General features: G+C 52.0%; 1 protein-coding gene across 1 annotated transcript in view; it reads left to right on the forward strand.

Moving 5' to 3' along the window:
• Nucleotides 1-3,753: 3,753 nt before the first annotated feature.
• Nucleotides 3,754-25,465, forward strand: part of sympk (symplekin) — a 52,779-nt gene continuing 31,067 nt past the window's right edge. Inside the window, exons 1-9 of the mRNA XM_072549342.1 lie at nucleotides 3,754-3,920; nucleotides 9,885-9,950; nucleotides 12,829-12,882; nucleotides 13,090-13,163; nucleotides 14,579-14,705; nucleotides 16,099-16,348; nucleotides 19,188-19,358; nucleotides 22,544-22,783; nucleotides 24,352-24,503. Of these exons, the coding sequence (XP_072405443.1) occupies nucleotides 3,807-3,920; nucleotides 9,885-9,950; nucleotides 12,829-12,882; nucleotides 13,090-13,163; nucleotides 14,579-14,705; nucleotides 16,099-16,348; nucleotides 19,188-19,358; nucleotides 22,544-22,783; nucleotides 24,352-24,503 (1,248 nt within the window). The 5' untranslated portion in view covers nucleotides 3,754-3,806. The remainder of the gene's footprint in view (nucleotides 3,921-9,884; nucleotides 9,951-12,828; nucleotides 12,883-13,089; nucleotides 13,164-14,578; nucleotides 14,706-16,098; nucleotides 16,349-19,187; nucleotides 19,359-22,543; nucleotides 22,784-24,351; nucleotides 24,504-25,465) is intronic.

Below are 25,465 nucleotides of genomic sequence, written 5' to 3' on the forward strand. Positions count from 1 at the left end.
ACTCTCACTGGGATACTGTTTCTGAAGGAGCTGACTCACACTGGGTTACAAATCCTGAAGGGCTGACTCTTACTAGGGGACAGTTCCTGAAGGAGCAGACTATTACTAACACCAGATGTTAGTCACTCTCCTGTTCTTATCATATGAGTCACAACTGCAAGCCAGTCGGATATTTTATTGTGTCGTGTAACAAAAAGCAACCATTGCATACCTGTCCACTGAAACATTCCTCCACTGATTCCCACAGTAATTCTGAGGACAATCTTAGAAACAGGAGAAATTATCCTCATACAGCTTCACTGGAATCTGCAGATCTACAAAACACTCCAACACATGAGACAATTTATTGATGTGGAAGCTTTGGAAAGGGATCAGAGGCAATTTACTAGGGTGTTGCCTGGTATGGAGGGAATGTCTTATGAAGAGAGGCTGAGGGATTGAGGCTTGATTTGGAGGTACTGGTGTTGGACTGGGGTGTTCAAAGTTAAAAATCACATAACACCAGGTTATAGTCCAACAGGTTTAATTGGAAGCACTAGCTTTCGGAGCGCTGCCCCTTCATCAGGTGGATGAAAGCTAGTGCTTCCAAAGAAACTTGTTGGACTCTAACCTGGTGCTTTGCGATTTTGGATTTGAGGCTGTTTTCGTTAGAGAGAAGAAGGTTGTGAGGGGACTTAATATAGATATATATGATAAATGGGGCGGCATGATGACTCAGTGGTTAGCACTGCTGCCTCACAGCGCCAGGGACCTGGATTCGATTCCTGCCTCGGGTGACTGTCTGTGTGGAGTTTACGCATTCTCCCCGTGTCTGTGTGGGTTTCCTCAGGTTTCCTCCCACATCCAAACATGTGCAGGTCAGGTGAACTGGCCATGCTAAATTTTCCTTAGAGATAGGTGCATTAGTCAGGGGTAAATATAGACTAGGGGAGTGGCACAGGGTGAGTTACTCTTTGGAGGGTTGGTGTGGACTTGTTGGGCCAAAGGGCCTGTTTCCATACTGTAGGGGAATCTAATCTAATCTCATAATCAGAAGGTTAGATAGGGTGGACAGTGAGAGCCTTTTCCCTCGGATGGTGATGGCTAGCACGAGGGAACATGGCTTTAAATTGAGGGGTGATAGATTTAGGACAGATGTCAGAGGTAGTTTCTTTACTCAGAGAGTAGTAGGGGTGTGGAACTCCCTGCTGCAATTATAGTAGACTCACCAACTTACAGGCATTTAAATGGTCATTGGATAAACATATGGATGAAAATGGAATAGTGTAGGATAGATAAGTTTCAGATTGGTTCCACAGGTTGGCACAACATCAAGGGCCGAAGGGCTTGTACTGTGCTGTAATGTTCTATGTTCTATGAATCTTAGATAAATGAAGAAAGAGGATTAAGTCACTGCTGAGTTTAATCAAATGGACTAGGAGCTGGACAGTTGAATGGATCTGGCCTCTGTGCATTCTGCCATTGTGACACATTCCAGCTGATTGTGGATCATTTGTCAAGATCCTGTTCCACCCTGTGGCAGTGCTGTTTTCAAATATCTCACACTTGGGAGATGACGGTAAGATGGTAATAGATACGTAAGGCATGGAAACAGACATTTTGGTCCAACTTGTCTATGCTGACCAGATACCCTAATTAATCTAGTCTCATACGCCAACACTTGGCCCATATCCCTCTAAACCCTTCCTATTCATATACCCATCCAGTTGCCTTTTAAATGTTGTTATTGTACAAGCCTCCACCATTTCCTCTGGCAGCTCATTTCATACACACACCACCCTCTGCAGGAAAAAGCTGCCCCTTAGGTCTCTTTTATATCTTTCCCCTCTCACCCTAAATCTATGTCCTCTAGTTCTGGACTCCCGCACCCCAGGGAAAAGACTTTGTCTATTTATTCTATTCATGCCCCTCATGATTTTATAAACCTCTATAAGGTCACCCCTCAGCATCTGACACTCCAGGGAAAACAGCCCCAGCCTATTTAGCCTCTCGCTATAACTCAAATCCTCAAACCCTGGCAGTATCCTTGTAAATCTTTTCTGAACCTTTTCAAGTACCACAACATCTTTCCTATAGCAGGGAGACCAGAACTGAATGCTGTATTCCAAAATTGGCCTAACCAGTGTCCTGTATAGCTGCAACATGGTATCTCAACTCCTGTACTCAATGCACTGACCAATGAAGGCAAGTGTACCAAATGTCTTCTTCACTATCCTATCTACCTCTAATTTCATTTGCAAGGAATCTGCACCCAAGGTCTCTTTTTTTTGGCAACACTCCCCAGGATCCCACCTTTAAGTGTAAAAATCTTGCCCTAATTTGCCTGATCAAAATGCAACACCCCACATTTATCTAAATTAAACTCCATTACCAGTTGTGGAGACAGAAAGAGTTAATTCAATGAAATAAAGAACTACGGATGCTGAAGATCTTAAACAGAAACAGAAATTGCTGGAGAAACTCAGCAAGTCTGGCAGCAGCTGTGGAGAAAAAGCAGAGTTAACATTTTGAGTCCAGTGATCCTTCTTCAGAACTGTTCTGAAGTGTTCAGTGTTCTGAAATTTAACTCTGTTTTTCTCTCTCTACGAACGCTGAGATACAGTCATAGAGTCATAGAGATGTACAGCATGGAAACAGACCCTTCAGTCTAACCCATCCATGCCGACCAGATATCCCAACCCAATCTAGTCCCACCTGCCAGCACCCAGCCCATATCCCTCCAAACCGTTCCTATTCATATACCCATGCTGAGATTCTCCAGCAATTTTGTTTTTTGTGAAATAAGTAATTCCGTTTGTTAATTTTGGTTGTTAGTAGATGTAGAGAGGATGTTTCCTCTTGTGGGGCAATCTACAATGAGATTTCATAGTTTTAGGTTAAGGGGTAGTAGGTTTGAAACAGCGATGTGGAGGAATTACTTCTTTCCAAGGATCATGAATCTGTGGAATTCACTACCCTAGGGTGAGGTGGATGCTGAGACAATCTTTTCATTAGCAATGGGTTTCAGGGTTATGTAATGTGGGCATGAGGTGAGGATGAGATGAGATCAATCATGATTGTACCAAATTGTGGAGCAGTCTCGAGAGGATGAAAGGCCTACTCCACTCCTGCTGTTACACAAAAGCAATAATTGCTGGAGAAACTCAGCAGGTCTGGCAGCATCTGTGGACAGAAAGCAGAGTCAACTCTCAAGTTTAGTGACCTTTCTTATGTTTGTCTCCTGGGGTGGGGGAGTCCAGAACTAGTGGGCGTAGGTTTAGGGCGAAAGGGGAGAAATTTATAAGGGACCGAAGGGGCAACGTTTTCATGCAGAGGGTGGTGTGTGTATGTAACGAGCTGCCGAAAGAAGTGGTGGAGGCTGGTTCAATTACAACATTTAAAAGGCATCTGGATGGGTACATGAATAGGAAGAGTTAAGCAAGATATGCTGGCAAATGGGACTGGATGAATTTAGGATAACTGAGTGGTTTGGCCAAGTTGGACCAAAGGGTGTCTTTCCATGCTGTACATCTCTATGACTCTATAACTGGCAGCCAAACTGCTTTAACCTATCAGCCACTGGCAATGTGCAATGAGGGATTTCTTTTAGCCCAGGTTGGTAGCTACAATGAAAATAAAATGAGAGAGAGGAGACAATGAAAGTACCAATAAAGTTGGTTGAGGGTTCGGCTGGCGCGGGGTCTGCCGGGAGTTGTAGTTTAGGGGTGGGATGCGCAGTGGGGTTTATCGCGCACCTTCTTCAGCACATGCGTAGTGACGGGCTGGGCTAGGCCGAGCTGGGCAGGCCTCGGGCTTCAGGCTTGGCGATGGCCGCCAGCACTCCGGCCGCGGAGAGCGGCTCCTCCCGCCGCTGCCTCGCCACCCAGTACTTTAACGAGGAGGAGAATAATGCGATTGAGAGCCTGACCACTAGTGAGCGGGTGAGGGGACGGAGAGAGGAGATTTGGGGAGGAGGGGAGAGTGTCGGGGGGAGAGTGTCGGGGGGAGAGGGGCGGGGGGAGAGGGGCGGGGGGAGAGGGGCGGGGGGAGTGTCGGGGGGAAGAGGGGCGGGGGGAAGAGGGGCGGGGGGAAGAGGGGCGGGGGGAAGAGGGGCGGGGGGAGAGGGTCGGGGGGAGTGTCGGGGGGAGAGGGGCGGGGGGGGGAGTGTCGGGGGGAGAGGGGCGGGGGGGGGAGTGTCGGGGGGAGAGGGGCGGGGGGGGGAGTGTCGGGGGGAGAGGGGCGGGGGGGGGAGTGTCGGGGGGAGAGGGGCGGGGGGAGTGTCGGGGGGAGAGGGGCGGGGAGAGGGGCGGGGGGGGAGGGGCGGGGGGAGAGGGGCGGGGGGAGTGTCGGGGGGAGAGGGGCGGGGGGGAGTGTCGGGGGGGAGAGGGGCGGGGGGGGGAGTGTCGGGGGGAGAGGGGCGGGGGGGGAGTGTCGGGGGGGAGAGGGGCGGGGGGGGGAGTGTCGGGGGGAGAGGGGCGGGGGGGGGAGTGTCGGGGGGAGAGGGGCGGGGGGGGGAGTGTCGGGGGGGAGAGGGGCGGGGGGGGGAGTGTCGGGGGGGAGAGGGGCGGGGGGGGGAGTGTCGGGGGGGAGAGGGGCGGGGGGGAGAGGGGCGGGGGGAGAGGAGCGGGGGGAGTGTCGGGGGGAGAGGGGCGGGGGGGGAGTGTCGGGGGGAGAGGAGCGGGGGGAGTGTCGGGGGGGAGAGGGGCGGGGGGAGTGTCGGGGGGGAGAGGAGCGGGGGGAGTGTCGGGGGGGAGAGGAGCGGGGGGAGAGGAGCGGGGGGAGTGTCGGGGGGAGAGGGGCGGGGGGAGTGTCGGGGGGAGAGGGGCGGGGGGAGTGTCGGGGGGAGTGGGGCGGGGGGAGTGTCGGGGGGGAGAGGAGCGGGGGGAGTGTCGGGGGGGAGAGGAGCGGGGGGAGTGTCGGGGGGAGAGGAGCGGGGGGAGTGTCGGGGGAGAGGGGCGGGGGGAGTGTCGGGGGGAGGGGAGCGGGGGGAGTGTCGGGGGGGAGGGGAGCGGGGGGAGTGTCGGGGGGGAGGGGAGCGGGGGGAGTGTCGGGGGGGAGAGGGGCGGGGGGGGTGTCGGGGGGGAGAGGGGCGGGGGGGGTGTCGGGGGGGAGAGGGGCGGGGGGAGTGTCGGGGGGAGAGGGGCGGGGGGAGTGTCGGGGGGAGAGGGGCGGGGGGTGTGTCGGGGGGGAGAGGAGCGGGGGGAGAGGAGCGGGGGGAGTGTCGGGGGGAGAGGGGCGGGGGGAGTGTCGGGGGGAGTGGGGCGGGGGGAGTGTCGGGGGGGAGAGGAGCGGGGGGAGTGTCGGGGGGAGAGGAGCGGGGGGAGTGTCGGGGGAGAGGGGCGGGAGGGGGGCGGGGGGAGTGTCGGGGGGAGGGGAGCGGGGGGAGTGTCGGGGGGGAGGGGAGCGGGGGGAGTGTCGGGGGGGAGAGGGGCGGGGGGGGTGTCGGGGGGGAGAGGGGCGGGGGGAGAGTGTCGGGGGGGAGTGGGGCGGGGGGAGAGGGTCGGGGGGGGAGAGGGGCGGGGGGAGTGTCGGGGGGAGAGGAGCGGGGGGAGTGTCGGGGGGGAGAGGAGCGGGGGGAGTGTCGGCGGGGGGAGTGTCGGGGGGGGAGAGGGGCGGGGGGAGTGTCAGGGGGGGAGAGGAGCGGGGGGAGTGTCGGGGGGAGAGGAGCGGGGGGAGTGTCGGCGGGGGGAGAGGAGCGGGGGGAGTGTCGCGGGGGGAGTGTCGGGGGGAGAGTAGCGGGGGGAGTGTCGGGGGGAGAGGGGCGGGGGGAGTGTCGGGGGGAGAGGGGCGGGGGGTGTGTCGGGGGGGAGTGGGGCGGGGAGAGGGGCGGGGGGAGTGGGGCGGGGAGAGGGGCGGGGGGAGTGTCGGGGGGGAGAGGAGCGGGGGGAGTGTCGGGGGGGAGAGGAGCGGGGGGAGTGTCGGGGGGGAGAGGAGCGGGGGGAGTGTCGGGGGGGAGGAGCGGGGGGAGTGTCGGGGGGAGAGGAGCGGGGGGAGTGTCGGGGGGGAGAGGAGCGGGGGGAGTGTCGGGGGGGAGAGGAGCGGGGGGAGTGTCGGGGGGGAGAGGAGCGGGGGGAGTGTCGGGGGGGGGAGAGGAGCGGGGGGAGTGTCGGGGGGGAGAGGAGCGGGGGGAGTGTCGGGGGGAGAGGAGCGGGGGGAGTGTCGGCGGGGGGAGAGGAGCGGGGGGAGTGTCGGGGGGAGAGGGGCGGGGGGTGTGTCGGGGGGAGAGGGGCGGGGGGGTGTGTCGGGGGGGAGAGGGGCGGGGGGTGTGTCGGGGGGGAGAGGGGCGGGGAGAGGGGCGGGGGGAGTGTCGGGGGGGAGAGGAGCGGGGGGAGTGTCGGGGGGGAGAGGAGCGGGGGGAGTGTCGGGGGGGAGAGGAGCGGGGGGAGTGTCGGGGGGGAGAGGAGCGGGGGGAGTGTCGGGGGGGAGAGGAGCGGGGGGAGTGTCGGGGGGGAGAGGAGCGGGGGGAGTGTCGGGGGGGAGAGGAGCGGGGGGAGTGTCGGGGGGGAGAGGAGCGGGGGGAGTGTCGGGGGGGAGAGGAGCGGGGGGAGTGTCGGGGGGGAGAGGAGCGGGGGGAGTGTCGGGGGGGAGAGGAGCGGGGGGAGTGTCGGGGGGGAGAGGAGCGGGGGGAGTGTCGGGGGGGAGAGGGGCGGGGGGAGTGTCGGGGGGGAGAGGGGCGGGGGAGTGTCGGGGGGGAGAGGAGCGGGGGGAGTGTCGGGGGAGAGGAGCGGGGGGAGTGTCGGGGGGAGTGTCGGGGGGAGAGGAGCGGGGGGAGTGTCGGGGGAGAGGGGCGGGAGGGGGGCGGGGGGAGTGTCGGGGGGAGGGGAGCGGGGGGAGTGTCGGGTGGGAGGGGAGCGGGGGGAGTGTCGGGGGGGAGAGGGGCGGGGGGGGTGTCGGGGGGGAGAGGGGCGGGGGGGTGTCGGGGGGGGTGTCGGGGGGGAGAGGGGCGGGGGGGAGTGTCGGCGGGGGGAGTGTCGGCGGGGGGAGTGTCGGCGGGGGGAGTGTCGGCGGGGGGAGTGGAGCGGGGGGAGTGGAGCGGGGGGAGAGGGGCGGGGGGGGGAGAGGAGCGGGGGGAGAGGGGCGGGGGGAGAGGGGCGGGGGGGAGAGGGGCGGGGGGGAGAGGAGCGGGGGGAGTGTCGGGGGGGAGAGTGTCGGGGGGGAGAGTGTCGGGGGGAGAGGAGCGGGGGAGAGGGTCGGGGGGAGAGGAGCGGGGGGAGTGTCTGAGGGAGAGGAGCGGGGGGTGTGTCGGGGGGAGTGGAGGTGGGAGAGGAGCGGGGGGAGTGTCTGGGGGAGAGGAGCGGGGGGGGAGTGTCTGCGGGGGGGAGTGTCGGTGGGAGAGGAGCGGGGGGCGTGTCGGGGGGAGAGGAGCGGGGGGCGTGTCGGGGGGAGTGGAGCGGGGGGCGTGTCGGGGGGAGAGGAGCGGGGGTAGTGTCGGGAGGAGAGGAGCGGGGGGGAGTGTCAGGGGGAGAGGAGCGGGGGGAGTGTCTGAGGGAGAGGAGCGGGGGGAGTGTCGCGGGGGGAGTGTCGGGGGGAGTGGAGGTGGGAGAGGAGCGGGGGGAGTGTCGGGGGGAGAGGAGCGGGGGAGAGGGTCGGGGGGAGAGGAGTGGGGGGAGTGGAGCGGGGGGAGTGTCTGAGGGAGAGGAGCGGGGGGAGAGGAGCGGGGGGAGTGTCTGAGGGAGAGGAGCGGGGGGTGTGTCGGGGGGAGTGGAGGTGGGAGAGGAGCGGGGGGAGTGTCTGGGGGAGAGGAGCGGGGGGGGAGTGTCTGCGGGGGGGAGTGTCGGGGGGAGAGGAGCGGGGGGCGTGTCGGGGGGAGTGGAGCGGGGGGAGTGTCGGGGGGAGAGGAGCGGGGGGAGTGTCGGGAGGAGAGGAGCGGGGGGGAGTGTCAGGGGGAGAGGAGCGGGGGGAGTGTCTGAGGGAGAGGAGCGGGGGGAGTGTCGGGGGGGGAGAGGAGCGGGGGGAGTGGAGGTGGGAGAGGAGCGGGGGGAGTGTCGGGGGGAGTGGAGGTGGGAGAGGAGCGGGGGGAGTGTCGGGGGGAGTGGAGGTGGGAGAGGTGCGGGGGGAGTGTCGGGGGAAGTGTCTGGGGGAGAGGAGCGGGGGGAGTGTCGGGGGGAGTGTCTGGGGGAGAGGAGCAGGGGGAGTGTCTGGGGGAGAGGAGCAGGGGGAGTGTCTGGGGGAGAGGAGCGGGGGGAGTGTCTGGGGGAGAGGAGCGGGGGGAGTGTCTGGGGGAGAGGAGCGGGGGGAGTGTCTGGGGGAGAGGAGCGGGGGGAGTGTCGGCGGGGGAGAGGAGCGGGGGGGAGGAGCGGGGGGGAGGAGCGGGGGGGAGTGTCGGGGGGGGAGGAGCGGGGGGGAGAGGAGCGGGGGGGAGTGGCGGGGGGAGAGGAGCGGGGGGGAGTGTCGGGGGGAGAGGAGCGGGGGGCGTGTCGCGGGGAGAGGAGCGGGGGGCGTGTCGGGGGGAGAGGAGCGGGGGGGAGTGTCGGGGGGAGAGGAGCGGGGGCGTGTCGGGGGGAGAGGAGCGGGGGGGGGAGTGTCGGGGGGAGAGGAGCGGGGGGCGTGTCGGGGGGAGAGGAGCGGGGGGCGTGTCGGGGGGAGAGGAGCGGGGGGCATGTCGGGGGGAGAGGAGCGGGGGGCGTGTCGGGGGGAGAGGGGCGTGGGGATTGTCGGTGGGGGGAGGAGCGGGGGGGGAGGAGCGGGGGGAGAAGTGGGGGAAAAGTGGGCGGTGCATCTGGGTGGAGGAGTAGGGGGAGAAGTTTGGGGAGGAGTCGGGGGAGGATTTGGGGGAGCGTCTGGGGGGTGCAGGGGTGGTAGGAGTGGGGGGAGCGTCTGGGGAAGGGTGGTGGAGAGGTGGGGTGTGTCTCGGTGGGAGATTTGGAAGTGGGGGAAGTTGGGCCAGTGGGGTAAGTTGAAGTAGGAGGAGGAGTTGGGGGCAGGGGGAGGGGTGGGGGAGGGGATGGAATGGAGGTGGGGAGTGTTGGGGCTGGGGTTACTGTCGAGAGGCTGATGGGGGAAGGTGAGGGAGAGGAGTGTGGGTGTGGAAGTTTGGGGAGAGGAAGGGAAGAGCAGGTTGGTAGTATAGGTAGAGATAGAGATCGGGTGGAAGGGAGGGGAGAGGAGAGCGATAGTGGGGTTATGGGAGGGGATGGTGATTGGGAAGGAGCAAGGGGTTTGGAGCTGAGTGGGGTGTCGGGGGAGGAAGGGAGCATGAGGGAGGTGGGGAAGGGATGTGAGAGGAGTATGGTGATGGGGCGGGGAATGTGAGGGATGGGTGAAGCGCTGGTTGGTGGTGGGTGGGTTCGAGCTCAGGAGAATGGGGGAGGAGGCTAAAGAAAAGTTGGGGTTTGGGTAGAGGAGGATGGTTAGGGCAAAGAGGGGAGTGGGGGATGTCCATTTCAGAAGAGGCAATGGGTGCTGTTTGGAAAAACAGTTCCATGGTGAAAATCTCAGATTACTGAGCTGGTGTAAGTTGCAGAGGTAGGGAGAAGTGAGGCCATGGATTTGGGAACAAGGATCAGGATTTTAAAATCAGGATGTACCTTGACCAGGGGCCATTGTAGATCAGTGAGCACAGGGTGATGAGGAATGGATATACCAAGGGAAAATCTATCAACCTTATTTCCTCAGCGAGATCAGCCCAATTTTATCAAGTCAAAAGGAGAGTAGGGCTTTTGTTGTGTAGTGGTAGTGTCCCTACCTCTGGTTCAAAGCTCAGGTTCAAGTCCTCCAGTTCCAGAGGTCTGTCATAACATGAATGAATAGGTTGATTTAAAAATATCTATAAAGTCATAGGACATAAAGCCAAGTTTATATAACTGACCATTTTAATAATGTATGTTATTACGATTAAGCTTATAAGATGGCAGCACATCTACTGAAGGCCGACTGCAGAGTAATTGATTCATTTTGTCTTGTAGGTGGTGGATCTGTTGAATCAAGCTGCACTGATTGTCACTGACAACAAGATCAGTGTTCTCAAACAGGTCAGTCACGTAGGAATAAACCCTAAAAGTGAAATACTGCGCATGCCGGAAATCTAAAATAAAAACAGTGCACAGGAGAACCTCCAGACGGCTGGCAGCATTGTGAAGAAAGAAATAGTTCATGTTTTGAGTCCAGTATGCCTCTTCTTTAGAACCCAGTAACATGGGGAAAATGTATGGAGCCTGTGGCTGTTTTTAATTTTAGTCTGCACAATCCTGCTACCCAAAAGCTGGCTAGTTAGTTCGACAATAATCCAATTTAACTCAGTAAAATTTAAAAATAACGTACCTGGACAATTTATCTTATTATTCATTCATGGGATATGGACTAGGCCAATGTTTATTGCCCTGAAGAGGGTCGTGGTGAGCTGCCTTTTTGAACTCTTGTCATTCTTGGGCTGTAACAACACTCACAGCGCTGTTTGGAAGAAAATTCCAGAGTGTCAGGTAGGTGCTGCATTGGCACGTGTGGCTGGGGGCAGGTTACCAGCTTTGCGTGCAGGTTTGTGCTACAAGTGACCTGTACTGCCTGCGGCCTAATCCAAAATTCCAGCAAGGTCTTAGTTCCAAGGGTACGTGTATTAGTGTAACGTCTGTAGCCTTGCTTGTGGTTAGTTTGTCGATGTACTCTGTGGCAGTGGTTTCCAAACATTGTTTTCTCCACTTAGGTAGGGCAAAAGACTCCAATTGACCACCCAACAGTCCTGACCCACCCTGTTTCCCTTGCCACCATAAGAAATGCTAAATTGCATTCATGGGGATAATGGTTGCTGCATTTGACGAGAGACTGTTTAAGTGATGCCTGATTTCAAGCTGGAGAACTTTAATCTCATGCCAGGCTCCACATTCAGTCAGTTTCTCCTTGTTTTAACTTGCGCATCGACAGTCTGATCACACCCGTTGTCTGTTTATAACAGTGAAATAAATCTTGCTTAAGGTAGTACATTACATGTGTATGTGGGAGGCAGTCTGGTTGTGCGCCAAGCGAGTGGTGGGAAAAAGTTTGCTCTCTCATGCTGCCATGGCTGTTTTGTTCCAAGCCAGTGGTTACTGTTTTGTCCCAGCACATGGACCTTCTTGAGGACTCTTGCAGACTAAACAGCGAATCAACATCAGATGAGCGTGAGAGTAGTCTTTATTCTGGCCTGTTGCTTTCAAATCACTTCCCAATGCTCTTGTTTAGCGTAAACAATATCCTTTAAACAAATGGATTCATTACAGGTTGGCAGATTCTCAGTTATTTATTATTTTGCCCCTCATTGTAAAGTGTGTACAATGTAGAAACAAGTCATTCACCCACCTCTGGTTGATGCACAGATGTCCTCATCCACCCCTTTCTCGTGACCTGTCAGCACATTCTGCTATTCCTTTCTTCCTCATGCATTTATCCAACTTCCCTCATGTTCTTCCTCAATTGTGGTAGCAAGTTCTGCTCTGAGTCAAGTCCCACTTGGATTTTTCAATGGAGAGTGAATGGTTGGTGTCAACCAATGATGATAATTACTGTGCATCCTCACCTCGAGTTTTTTTAAAAAAATGCATCTGCATGTGCACGTTATAAAGCATACTCTTTTAAAATTAAAGAAAGTACCTTATTTAGGTTTTTTTTGTTCACCGTTTTAATTGTTTTCGCTTTTATCACTCTGTATTTCAATTTGTTTCAGAGATTTCACTGCTACACCACATGTTCCTCCTGACTGTCCTCATCACAGCCTTCTCAATGACTATTTTCTTGTTATAGTTGTTGGTTTTGGTATTCCCCCAGCTACTTCACCTCAGCAAATCTGTTTGTAAACTTAGAAACCAGGTCAGCTTCTCGACCTTTTCTCAGCCTCCTGAGTTTTGTTTTTCGGGGAAGCACACTAGGCCAACCAGCCTTGCCTCTGAGGTCAAACATCGGAGGTCGAGATCTGGTATCATTCTTGAGAATCTTTCCATCTTCCCTATACTCTACTGTATCCATTTCCAAATTCTGAAGTCGAGTACAGGTTCACGCTCCTCAGTCTGTGATGGGTTGAATAGCTCCATTGTGGATAGCGGCTGTCAGATAAGTGTTCTAATTGTTTCGTGGTGTAGCGGTTGTGATCCTAGGGGTGGCACGGTGGCTCAGCGGTTAGCACTGCTGCCTCACAGCACCAGGGTCCCAGGTTCGATTCCAGCCTCGGGCACATTCTCCCCGTGTCTGTGTGGGTTTCCTCCGGGTGCTCCGGTTTTCCCTCATAGTCCAAAGATGTGCAGGTCAGGTGAATTGGCCATGCTAAATTGTCTGTAGTTTTAGATGCATTAGTAGGAGGGAAATGGGTCTGGGTGGGTTACTCTTTGGAGTGTTGGTTGGGCCGAAGGGCCTGTTTCCACACTGTAGGGAATCGAATCTAATCTATCGAATCTAGAAGGCCTAGGTTCAAGTCGTGTGTCTGAACAGTTTGATTAAAAATGTCTACCTGTGCTCTGATAGAGTTCTTAAGTCACAGTGGTGATGTCCCTACCTGTGAACCAGGGGGCCACGTTCAAGTCCCACCTGTTGCAGAAGTGTGCAACAATTTGTCTAAACGGTTTGATTAGAAAATAGGTTTAAACTAAAGGTGTTACAGTGGTTGTGTCCCTAACTCTAAGCTAGAAGGTTGAAGTTCCTGCTCCAGAAGTGTATCTGAACTGGTTGATTTACAAAAAAATCCACTGTCCTCTAATTGGGTTCTTGCCTCACAGTGGTAGTGTCCCTACCTCTGGGCCAGGAGGCTCAGATTCAAGTTCCCATCTGTATCAGAACTGTGTAATAACGTGACTGAACAGGTTGACTAGAAAGTAGCTGCTTGTCCTCCATTAAATGTGCAGAAAGTTACATTGTGGCTTTCATTGGAGTCTTTATTTCTTCCCTCAGGTTCAGGAGCTAATTTTGAATAAGGATCCGACGCTTCTTGACAACTTTCTGGATGTGAGTAAACAGAACCTTTTCGAGCTTTAAGAGGAGCTGGTGGTGTAGGCTGTCTTTTTGTTTGGAGGTAGGAGTGGTGGGGTTAATGCTGTGCTTTGTGCTCGGGGGTGGAAAGCAACACTAGGTGCCATTGATTTCTGGTCGTACAGTCAAGATCAGTTGAGGTGTTGCAATGCAGGAAACTGACAAAAATCTTATTCTCTGCAGGAAATCATTGCATTTCAGTCAGATAAATCCATCGATGTTCGTAAATTTGTCATTGGATTCATGGAGGAGGCATGGTTAGTATTTTTCCACTTCCTTTTTCCTGCTAAAACGTGGTTACTTCAAAGTACAACGGGATCATGATCAGATGGGCCAATGGGCTGAGGAGTGGCATATGGGGTTTAATTTAGATAAATGTGAGGTGCTGCATTTTGGAAAGGCAAATCAGGGCAGGACTAATACACTTAATGGTAAGATCCTGGGGAGTGTTGCTCAACCAAGAGATCTTGGAGTGCAGATTCATAGTTCATTGAAAGTGGAGTCCCAAGTAACCAGGATAGTGAACACAACATCCTTCCTGTAGGAGGGAGACCAGATTTGCACACTGTATTACAAAAGTGGCCGAACCGATGTCCTGTACTGCCACAACATGACTGCCAAGCTCCTGTACTCAATTCACTGACCAATAAAGGAAAGCAGACCAAATGCTGCCTTTAGAATATAGAAAAGTACAGCAGAGTACATGCCCTTCTGCCCACTATGTTGTGCTGAGGATTAATCCTGATCTAAAATAAAATAATCTAACCTATACACCCCTCAATTCACTGCTGTCCATGTGTAAGCAACTACTGACCATACACATGGACTGCAGTGAATTGAGGGGAGCTTAGGTGAGGTTATTTTATTGGTCAGTGAATTGAGTTACAGGAGTTTGGTGGTCATGTTGTGGCTGTAAGGACATTGGTTAGGCCACTTTTGTAACACTGTCTGCAATTCTGATCTCCTACAGGAAAGATGTTATGAAACTTGAAAGGGTTCATAAAAGATTTGCAAGGGCATTGGCAGGACTGGAGGGTTTGAGCTACAGGGAGAGGCTTAATAGGCTGGGGCTATTTTACCTGGAACATTGGAGAGTGAGGGGTGATCTTATAGAGGTTTATAAAATCATGAAGGGCATGGATAGGGTAAATAGACAAGGTCTTTTCCCTGAGGTGGGGGAGTCGAGAATTAGAAGACATAGGTTTCGGGTGAGAGGGGAAAGATATAAAAGAGACCTGAGGAGCAGCTTTTTCAGGCAGAGGGTGGTGGGTGTATGGAATGAGCTGCCAGAGAAGGTGGTGAAGGCTGGTACAATAACAGCATTTAAAAGGCATTTGGTTGGGTGTATGAATAGGAAAGGGTTTAGAGGGATATGGGCCAAATGCTGGCCAGTGGGACTACATTAATTTAGGATATCTGGTTGGTATGGACAAGTTGGACCGAAGGGTTTGGCTCCATGCTGTACAACTCTGACTCTACATTGGACTGTTCCAAAACACGTTTCTTTCGATCCTTAATTGGATTCTCTTTAAGTTAACTTTCTTTATTCTTTGTTTTAAGTTAATAATGTTTTAAGTAAATGCACAGCCACAGTATAAATCTTTGATTGTCATGTGTATTCAAAATAAAATACAAGAAATTATTCAATTCAGTTAATTATTTTCCATTCTAGTAAGCGGGATAATGAGCTGCTACCTAAGCTAATTGCAAACCTCAACATGCTGCTAAAGGATGAGAATGTCAACGTGGTGAAGAAGGTTATATTGACCATGACACAGTTATACAAGGTGGCTCTCCAGGTAAGTTTGCAAGCACATCCTGAATCTAACAGTGTGTCATGTTTGACATCAGAGGTGGTTCTGTTTGTGCAGTTGTCACCTGGTGAAAGGGAATGCAAGTGCTTGGTGGGATATTGAGCAGTTCAGAGGGGCAAAGACATATTTGATGCTTGTCTACAAATTGTCACAACTCACTCTTGCCCTGTTGCTCCCAGAGGCATCACCAAAAGGTTCTAAAAGGAATGTGCAAACTATCTGATTTTCAGACCCAGCTTGATAGAAAACACAGACGAGGTTTCTGGACATGACAAATTGCGAACTACTACAGGACTTTAGATTCTAGTTACAGGTCAACAATTAAACCAAATTGTTAAACTTTACATATTTTAATTCTCAACCCTATATAAATCGACTCAGCCACAGATGAATGTATACGGGATGGCCAAAGAAGGTGCAGTCAACACACAGTCAAAGTGAGGGCTGCAGATGCTGGAGATCAGAGTCAAAAAGTGTGGCACTGGAAAAGCACGGCCGTTCAGGCAGCCTCCGAGGTTCAGGAGAGTTGACGTTTTGAGCATAAACTCGAAATTCCTGACAAAGGGCTTATACTCGAAACGTCGACGCTCCTGCTCCTCGGATGCAGCCTGACCGGCTGTGCTTTTACAGCGCCACACTTTTCGATGGTCGAACAGAATCGGGATCGACTTGTGAATTTTTCCAACACACATCAATGGGAGGCAGAAAGAGTGGGAAGAGATTCCCGGTCTGCCTCAGATGAAAGGAATACTCTACCACAAATGTCTATGGCTCCAGACTACAACATGCACGATTAAGCATATATTGCTATTGCTCTGAGTGAACTGTAACACACCACTAACATTCCCTCAGCTGTGCTGAAGTTCCACACATGCTGGTTTGTGTTCGGCACACTAACGTCCGGTTTCGGAAAGCCCTGAATTTGGAAATTGCTGTTGCACGTTGACCTTGGAGATCTGTGTGGCAGCAAAAAGAATATGAAGGAGCATAACATGCCATCTGTGCCTTTTTCTCTTCTACTTAAAACATAGAACAGTACTGCTCAGGAACATGTCCCTCGGCCTTCCTTGTCCTATGGCGGTTTTAACAGCACAATGGCTCAATGGTTAGCATTGCTGTCCCTCAGCCTCAGGAACCCGGGTTCGACTCCAACCTCCAGCAACTGTCTGTGTGGAATTTGCACATTCTCCCTGGGTCTGCGTGGGTTTCATCTGGGTGCTCTGGTTTCCCATTAGCCATGGGAAATGCAGGATTACAGAATAAGATAGGGGGCGAGGGTCACAGGTGGGATGCTCTTCGGAGGGCCAGTGTGGACTTGATGGGCTGAATGGCCAACGTTCACACTCGGGATTCTATGATTGTTCTTTTCTTTCCTCAGTGGATGGTGAAGTCCAAGGTTATCAATGAAGTCAAGGAGGCGTGCTGGGACATGGTTAGTAACATGCAGGATGATATTGTCTTGATGCTGGACTCTGACAACGATGGAATCCGCACTCACGCCATCAAGTTCATCGAAAGTTTGATTATCACACTGTCGCCTCGCACCCCGGATTCAGATGTCCCCAAACGGCAGGAGAATGATATCAGCTTGGACCGCATCGTGAAGGATCACTCTTACATCAATGCCAGTGGGTATCGTGCGCTTGTCACTGGTTAGCAGAAATTCAAAGGATAAAGACAATGGCCAGTCCATCTACCTTCAAAGATGCATGGACAATTAGTTGGGTGGACATGAAGCAAGGTCCAATGGGTTCAGCCCTAGAATCTGCCCATGTCTGTTCAGTTTATCATGTAACCAGGTTATAGTCCAACAGGTTTATTTGAAATCACAAGCTTTTGGAGCGCTTGAAGGTTTGTGCTTTCAAATAAACCTGTTGGACAATAACCTGGTGTTGTGTCTGACTTTGTCCACCTCAACAATTACATGGTTGAGATTTTGGCGCGTGCTTGGCTTTGTTTACATGGTCTTGTGTTGGAATGCCAGATAATGATGCTGATAGCTGGGGGAGTCTTGTTTGGGGTCTGTAGTATGTGCGGCAACCAGTCCATTCCAGCCTCTATGTTCGATTCGAGCCTCCTCGAATCCCTTTCTAAGCTAGCTCTCATCAGTATAACTTTCTCCTGAATTCAAGGCTTTCCAAACCGTGGGTCACAGCTCTGTGTAGTTGCAAGATGAAATTCTGAGGTCTTGAGCTCCAAGGCAGCAGTGGATGCTGTGGAGCTGGGATTGTGCACGATCAGCTTTGACGCTGTTCCCAATCAACCAGTGGGCACTGCCCTAAGGCAATGAATCCCAACTGTGTTTTGGCCACACACCCCCCTCCAGGAGCTCTTCTCAGTTCCAGAGCGCCCCCCCCCCCCCCAAACAGGGATACGACACAAAACAGCTAGACAGAAAATCATTCATTATTGAACACCAAGAAAACTTGAACATTCTGACATACTGTACAAAACTTAAAAAAAAGATTGTATGACATTAAACATCCATCAGGACTAACACGGTCCTTGAGTTTGGTGCTTTTATGCATGTTTCATTGGGCTCCATATTGAGAATTGCTGCCCTAAGGGATATATCTTTTAAGATCTGCTGCAGAAATAAGTTTTTTTTGCAAAGCAAAATTTCCCAGTGCGCACCACCAGAAGAGATTTACTGGAATGCTACTTGGACTGGAAGGGTTTAAATTTATAATTTTATGAATTTATAACTTAAATCTTTAAATCCTTATAAATTTAATAAGAAGAGACTAGATCTTTTATCCCTGGAGTGTAGGAGACTGAAGGGCGACCGTATTGAGGTTTATAAAATCCTGAGAGGCATAGATAAGGTATGGAAGCCAACAGCCTTTTTCCAAGGGAAGGGGAGTGTAACACTTGAGGTCTAAGGTGAGAGGGGAGAGATACAAAAGGGTCCAGAGGGGCAATATTTTTCACACAGAAGGTGGTGAGTATTTGGAATGGGCTGCCAGAGGTAGTGTTGGAGGTAAGTACAATTTTGTCGTTTAAGAAACATTTGGGTAGCTACATGGATGGGTCAGGTGTGGAGGAATATGGACCAAATGCAGGAAAATGGATTAATTGTGAAAACTGGGCGGCATGGACAAGTTAGGCTGAGGGGCCTGTTTCCATGCTGTAAATCTCTATGACGTTATGACACACTACTCAGTAAGTGAAGGCTGAAATCACAGCAAGTGTATGGGGCATTAAAATAGGTTCACTCTCAGAAGAAAGCTGAGGTAACACTGGCCAATATGTTCCTCCAGCTTGTCTTTAAATGTCTCTGCACATTAACTTGAAAGATTCCCCTGTAGTAGAGACTTCTGTATTTTCATCATTCAGCTTTTTAGAATTCCTTTTTTGATTTGTTGATCATTGTGTTACCTTGATTGCTTCAAGTTATCCTCTCAAAACATTTCATAATTTTAAAAGCCTTTGTTGGGCCTTTTCCTTTCCAGAGAGAAGTGGTCCAGTCTGTTCATCCTTTGCTATGGGTATAAATTTGCATTTCTTTGTGATCCTTGTAAATCTTAGCATCCTCTTCAGTACCTCAAAATCCTTTAATAATGTAACCACAAGGGGGCATAGTACTGCTAATGTGGGCTAACCCAAGGTTTGATATGTGTTTAGCATAAATACTCTACTTAATCTTGTTCCTCTGGAAATTAATCCTTGTTCCTTGGTTTGTTTTTGTTGAGGTCGTATTAAGCTCTGTCACAATTTTTAGTGAGTTGACTGCTTAACTCCTTTCATTGCTACACTCCATTTCGATTGTTTATTCCAAGTGAACTCCTTATTTTTCTGAACAAAATGTAATGTGTGCCAGTGGCCTATTAATTGAATAAAATCTGCAGCTTGGAAGGAGGCCATTTGGACCATCGTGCCCTTGCTGGCTCTTTGGAAGAGCTGTTTACTTCGTTCCATTCCCTTGACGTTTTCTCTTCAGGTAGCTTTGATTCTCTTTCCAAACTTGGTAATGAATCTGCCTCATCCAGTTTTTAAGGATTGCAGTTCGTAACCAACTGCTGAGGGCGATAACAACCTGTCATCTTGCTGCCAAAAACAACACATATGTGAACACACAGACCCTCACTACTCACTAAGTACTCGCTATTCTCTCTTGCGCATGCACGTTCTTTAATGTTTGTTCTTGCTCTCTTTCACATTCATGCACTCACCTACTCACCCACCACTACAACTTTTTTTTTGTTTTTTGCTTGAATTTGTGCCCTTTGTTTGTTAGTCCCACAGTCTGGAGCATTCTTGGGTGTGAATGGAATGCTCTATTTTAAAGAGCTAACACAGTATTTTAAGGAATGAGGAGACATGACACCACTTACAGAGGAGAAATGCAATGCAATTATTGACACTGCTCCTCATTTAATCGCCATTACCCTTACATTAATGAGTTGCAAATTTGTAAACAGAAGGATGGTCATATTTCTGATTACTTTTTATACACACCTGTTCCAGGCAGTCTTCAGCAAGAAGGTAAAATGGCACTGGATCAACTCCTGAAGTTCATGGTGCATCCCGCCATTTCCAGCATCAACCTGACTGTTGCGTTGGGCTCCTTGGCAACCATCGCCAGGCAACGCCCTATGTACATGTCTGAGGTCATCCAGGCCTACGAGACCCTTCACGGTAAGGATGTTAACAGAAAGAAAGACGTTTGTTACTGTGGGGTCTTTTGTGATCTTGTGACATTTCAAAGAGCTTTACAACCACTGGAGTAATTTCAAAGTGTAGTCACTGCTGTAGTGTAGGCAACATGGCAACCAATTCGTTCACAGCAAGCTCCCACAGATAACAGTGTGATGACTAGATCTTGATAAGTGATAAATATCAATCATGTAAAAATAAATTTTAGGGGATAAGTATTGGTCTGAACAAGAGGGAGGTCTCCCCTGTGTTTGCTCAAATTGAGTCCCGAGTCCTTTTATGCTCAGCTAACAGAGCTATCAGGTTTAAAGACCCATTGGAAAGAGGCACCTCCAAATGTGCAAACAATGCTTCAGTCTTGCAGTGGAGTGCCCACTGAGATTGAGGTGCAGTTTGAACCATTTGACTTATGACTGAAGTGAGCTAATTGGCCTATAACTGATTTTGAGTTGAAAATACTTGGTTTATTACCGAAATCCAGGAAGAATCCAGGCGTAAGCATATTCGTAGGTTTGCTTTTGGAAGTCAACAGCTTTGTCAAAAAGCCTGTTTCTTAATTTCACTCATGTCCATTGCCAAGTAGTATTTCTTCCTGTATTTGCACCTCTTGTGAATCGCTAGTTGAGGATATTTGACTTTTCTGGCGTCTCAGCCACCTGTCCTTGAAGCTGGTTCTGAAGTTGGCAGAATGTGTTTGGTTCAAACCTGGTGCCTGCTGGGCTGCAGGAGTCTCACGCAGAGCAAAGTCATCCTTAGGCAGGAGACTGGAGGGACCTTCACGGAATCAGCATTTCATGGCTGGCTTTGTAGATGGGTCCCTGTCGAGGTTACTCTGTGGTCGAGAGAAAATGCACGAGTGGTGAGGTGAGGTGAGCTCGATTTCCCCTCGTCCACTCCCTGTCTTTTCTCCTATCCCTTCTCCTCTGCTGTAATGCTGTCACCCTCCTCCAACTCTCGCTCAGTGCTCCACTCTGCTGCTGAAGGGACTGATAGGGTAGAGGTTGTTTCTGCTAGCTGAGAAAGAGGGGAACTGTCCCAGTTTGAGTGGCTGATCATTTGGGACTGAAAGTGAAGAGAAAGCTTTTCATTCAGGCCCTTGTGGAATTCTCTGCCCCAGGGGTTTGTGGATGCTCTATCATTGTTCACATTTAAGGCTGGGTAAAGGCAGATATTTGGTCTCTTGTGCAAAGTGAAGCAAAAGATGAGAACTGATCATTTTGAGTGACAGAGCAAGCTTGGGGTGGGGGGGGGGGGGGGGGTGTTGTAGGGGGTTGTACATTTTGCGCCTACTCGCCTCTATCTGTTTGAGGTTCCATATTACAATTGCTTTGCTTTTCCTCTCGAAAAAGCCCCACCTCCTCAAAAGCATTGTATCAGAGCTCCTCTTCCAGATTCCATTCCCCCACCCCCTGCCAGCTGATGCCTCCTGATTTACCTCACCCCTGTTCGCTCAGGGGCTGCTGTTGCCTCGGGGTAGCTGCTTTCTAACTCTTCCCAGGGCTTTCTCCATGGTAAGTTCTCCTTGGGTGCATCCACCTTCGGGCCTCTGCTAGGGGTTGATGTTGCAGTGAGGAGCAGGCTCTCCCATCTTACGTCAGCTCTGATGAAGAGTCATCAAGACTCGAAGCGTTCGCTTGGTTTCTCTCCAGGGATGCTGCCTGACCCACTGTGATCGCCAGCGTTGTTTTGTTTTCACTTCCATCTCATTTATATGTGAAAGGTAAAGACCCTGTTTTCTTAAGCAGGATTATGGAAAAAAAATATTATTTTATGTTTAAGCACTGTCACATCGTGTCACACAATAGTATAATTTATTTGGGGGTGTCTGATTAATCCACTTTGTAAAGAGGCCCTTCAGCCAGAATGGATTATGAATTACTGGCCTAGAAGATCAGGAAATTTAAAAATAAGAAAAATTGTTCATGGGATGTTGGTGTCATTGTCCAGGCCAGGGTTTGTTGCCCGTCTCTATTTGCCCAGAAGGTAATTTGAGTGAACCACATTGCTGTGGGTCTGGAATCACATGTAGGCCGGACCAGGTAAGGTTGGAAACAAAAAGACTACAGATGCTGGAATCCAAAATACACAGGCAGGAGGCTGGGAGAGCACAGCAAGGCAGGCAGCATCAGGAGAGACAGGCAGGAGGCTGGGGGAACACAGCAAGGCAGGCAGCATCAGGAGGGACAGGCAGGAGGCTGGGGGAACACAGCAAGGCAGGCAGCATCAGGAGGGACAGGCAGGAGGCTGGGAGAACAGAGTAAGGCAGGCAGCATCAGGAGGGACAGGCAGGAGGCTGGGGGAAGACAGCAAGGCAGGCAGCATCAGGAGGGACAGGCAGGAGGCTGGGGGAACACAGCAAGGCAGGCAGCATCAGGAGAGACAGGCAGGAGGCTGGGGGAACACAGCAAGGCAGGCAGCATCAGGAGGGACAGGCAGGAGGCTCGGAGAACACAGCAAGGCAGGCAGCATCAGGGGGGACAGGCAGGAGGCTGGGGGAACACAGCAAGGCAGGCAGCATCAGGAGGGACAGGCAGGAGGCTGGGAGAACACAGCAAGGCAGGCAGGAGGCTGGGGTAACACAGCAAGGCAGGCAGCATCAGGAGGGACAGGCAGGAGGCTGGGGGAACACAGCAAGGCAGGCAGCATCAGGAGGGACAGGCAGGAGGCTGGGGGAACACAGCAAGGCAGGCAGGAGGTGGGGGAACACAGCAAGGCAGGCAGCATCAGGAGGTGAAGAAGGGTTATACCCAAAACGTTGACTTCTCCACCTCCTGATGCTGCCTGCCTTGTTGTGTTCCTCCAGCCTCCTGCCTGTATGACCAGGTAAGGATGGCACTTCCCTAAAGGACACTGGTGAACCAGATGGGCTTATCCTGATAATTGGCAATGGATTCATGGTCATTGTTAAACTGTCAATTCCTGGTATTCATTGAATTCAAATTCCGTGGCAGGATTTGAACCCAGGTCCCCTGAACATTACCTGGGTCTCTGGATTAATAGTCCAGTGATAATGCCACAAGGCTATCACTTCCCTAGTTGCAGAAGGCTCGTCCAGTGAGCTGTGCTCTTCTGGTTTGTGAAGAGGTTTTGGGTCCCTCATTTGTCTGAGTGGCCATCCTCTTTATTTTCTTTTTAATTTTTGTTTCATGCCCCGTTCTTGATTTCAGCGAACCTGCCTCCGACCCTGGCCAAGTCGCAGGTCAGCAGTGTGCGGAAGAACTTGAAGCTGCACTTGCTGAGCGTGCTGAAGCACCCATCCTCGGTGGAATTCCATGCCCAGATCACCACGCTGCTCCTGGACCTGGGCACGCAGCAGCAGGAGATTGCCCGGAACATGCCCAACCTGAAGGACGTGAGGAAACGGCGGGGAGAGGACACTGATCAGGGCATGAAGAAAATCAAAATTGGTAAGAGGGCTGGTTTGACCATGGAAATGATCCACCCTGGCAAACCTATCTCTGTTATGGGTTGGTAGAGCATTGGTGTGACCTGTACTGCCACGTTGTCATCAGAGTTTGAGTTGAAAACTTCCAAAACCCAATTGGTATCTGCTGCCTTGATTCTTTGAGGATTTTGTAGAGTGATTTTCTTCCTACCCTGGAGATCAGAGCTTAATTTTGGGGTTCCTGGAATAAAGAATGGAAGGTCCCACAGCATTGGGCATCTGTCAGCTCTGCAGAAATTCGGAGATGCGTTCGGTTTTAAGCAAGTGGGTGGAAAAAGAAGAAAAGAGAAATTTAATGATAAGGTTGAAGATAAGAGGATGACAAAACAAAACGTTGGTGCTTATAGAGTCAAAAGGCATGATAATGGGTCAAGTGAAGAAATGATAGGTGGGCCCAGAGGAGGTCAAAACAATGACTGCAGATGCTGGAAACCAGATTCTGGATTAGTGGTGCTGGAAGAGCACAGCAGTTCAGGCAGCATCCAAGGAGCAGTTTCGGGCAAATCCCTTCATCAGGAATAAAGGCAGTGAGCCTGAAGCGTGGAGAGATAAGCTAGAGGAGGGTGGGGGTGGGGAGAAAGTAGCATAGAGTACAATGGGTGAGTGGGGGAGGGGATGAAGGTGATAGGTCAGGGAGGAGAGGGTGGAGTGGATTGGTGGAAAAGGAGATAGGTAGGTAGGACAAGTCCGGACAAGTCATGGGAACAGTGCTGAGCTGGAAGTTTGGAACTAGGGTGAGGTGGGGGGAAGGGGAAATGAGGAAACTGTTGAAGTCCACATTGATGCCCTGGGGTTGAAGTGTTCCGAGGTGGAAGATGAGGCGTTCTTCCTCCAGGCGTCTGGTGGTGAGGGAGCGGTGGTGAAGGAGGCCCAGGACCTCCATATCCTCGGCAGAGTGGGAGGGGGAGTTGAAATGTTGGGCCACAGGGCGGTGTGGTTGATTGGTGCGGGTGTCCCGGAGATGTTCCCTAAAGCACTCTGCTAGGAGGCGTCCAGTCTCCCTAATGTAGAAGAGACCGCATCGGGAGCAACGGATACAATAAATGATATTAGTGGATGTGCAAGTAAAACTTTGGATGTGGAAGGCTCCTTTAGGGCCTTGGATAGAGGTGAGGGAGGAGGTGTGGGCGCAGGTTTTACAGTTCCTGCAGTGGCAGGGGAAGGTGCTAGGATGGGAGGGTAGGTTGTAGGGGGGCGTGGACTTGACCAGGTAGTCACGGAGGGAAGGGTCCAGAGGAGGTGTGAAAGGCAAAACAATGAACTACTGTTTGAAAGCAAAGTCATGGGAAGTGAAATGGAGGCTGAGATAATTACTGAAAATTGTTGTAAATGCCTAATAGAAAGGCCTGGCACAGTTCCTCAATTGTGAAGCACATCCGTTTGGGTTCTGGGCTCAAGTCTTGAGTGGGAATTGAATTCTCAACCTGCAAGGTGGAAAGTGCTAATCGCTGAGCCATGGCTGACTGTAATTTTGTTTTGGGTGGCTGGTTAAGTGCTGCTGCTGTTGACCAATGTCTGTTTTGCTGACAGAGCCGTTAGGTGAGGATGATGAAGACAAGGACCTTGAACAGGCAGCAGCTTCCACTTCTAAACCATCATCATCCCAGAGTACACAGTCCGCCATTGATGTCACAGCTCAGTTTCTAATGCCGCTACTTTCACCAGAGAATGTAGCGAATCTGGTAAGTTTTGGATAGCTGTACCAAACCTTTGAGAAGATTTGTAGCTCAGGTTGAGGTTTTGGGTGGAGGTTTGCTCGCTGAGCTGGAAGGTTCATTTCCAGATGTTTCGTCACCCTACTAGGTAACATCTTCAGTGGGCCTCAGGTGAAGCACCGCTGAAAATTCCTGCTTTCTATTTATATGTTTGGGTTTCTTTGGGTGGTGATGCCATTTCCTGTGGTGAAGTCACTTCCTGCCCCTTTTCTCAGGGGGTGGTAGATGGGGTCTAACTTGATGTGTTTGTTGATAGAGTTCCGGCTGGAATGCCATGCTTCTAGGAATTCTCGTGTGTCTTTGTTTGGCCTGTCCTAAGATGGATGTGTTGTCCCAATTGAAGTGGTGTCCTTCCTTATCTGTATGTAAGGATACAAACGCTGTTTGAGGAGGATTGTTTGGTTCACTGGAGCTTTACACAAGAGAGCCTGCTGTCTGAGAGAAACCTTCTCTTTTCCTTTCAGAAGAATCTCTGTTGGAAAGGATGACCTATTTTTAGCACCTTGTGCAAATTATTCATATTGTAGCTATAATATAATATATAAGATCTGAAGCTCCGGCTTTTCAGCATCTTTAAGATTAAGATTGATAGATTTTGAGACGTTTATGACACCAAAGGAGATGGGACAGCGCAGGAAGATAGTGTTAAGGCAGAAGGTCAATGGTTTTAATAGAACAGCAGGCTTGAAGGGCCAAATTTCCCATGTTTCGATATTCTGCTCTGAAGTTGAGTGCTATTGAGCTATGACAGAGCTCTGATTTGAATAGGTCACGAGTACAGAAAGGCCGCAAAGAGAGGAAAGACATTTAACTTAGAAGAAGCAGGTGGTGAGACTTTAGGAAGGCATGGACTCACTTGAGTGAGTCCGAGGATAAGCACCTACAAAGGGAACCTCTGAAAAATTGGGTCTTTTCATTAAAGCAGACAA

This window comes from Chiloscyllium punctatum, chromosome 29, assembly GCF_047496795.1.
Source record: "Chiloscyllium punctatum isolate Juve2018m chromosome 29, sChiPun1.3, whole genome shotgun sequence".
Lineage (NCBI taxonomy): Eukaryota > Metazoa > Chordata > Chondrichthyes > Orectolobiformes > Hemiscylliidae > Chiloscyllium > Chiloscyllium punctatum.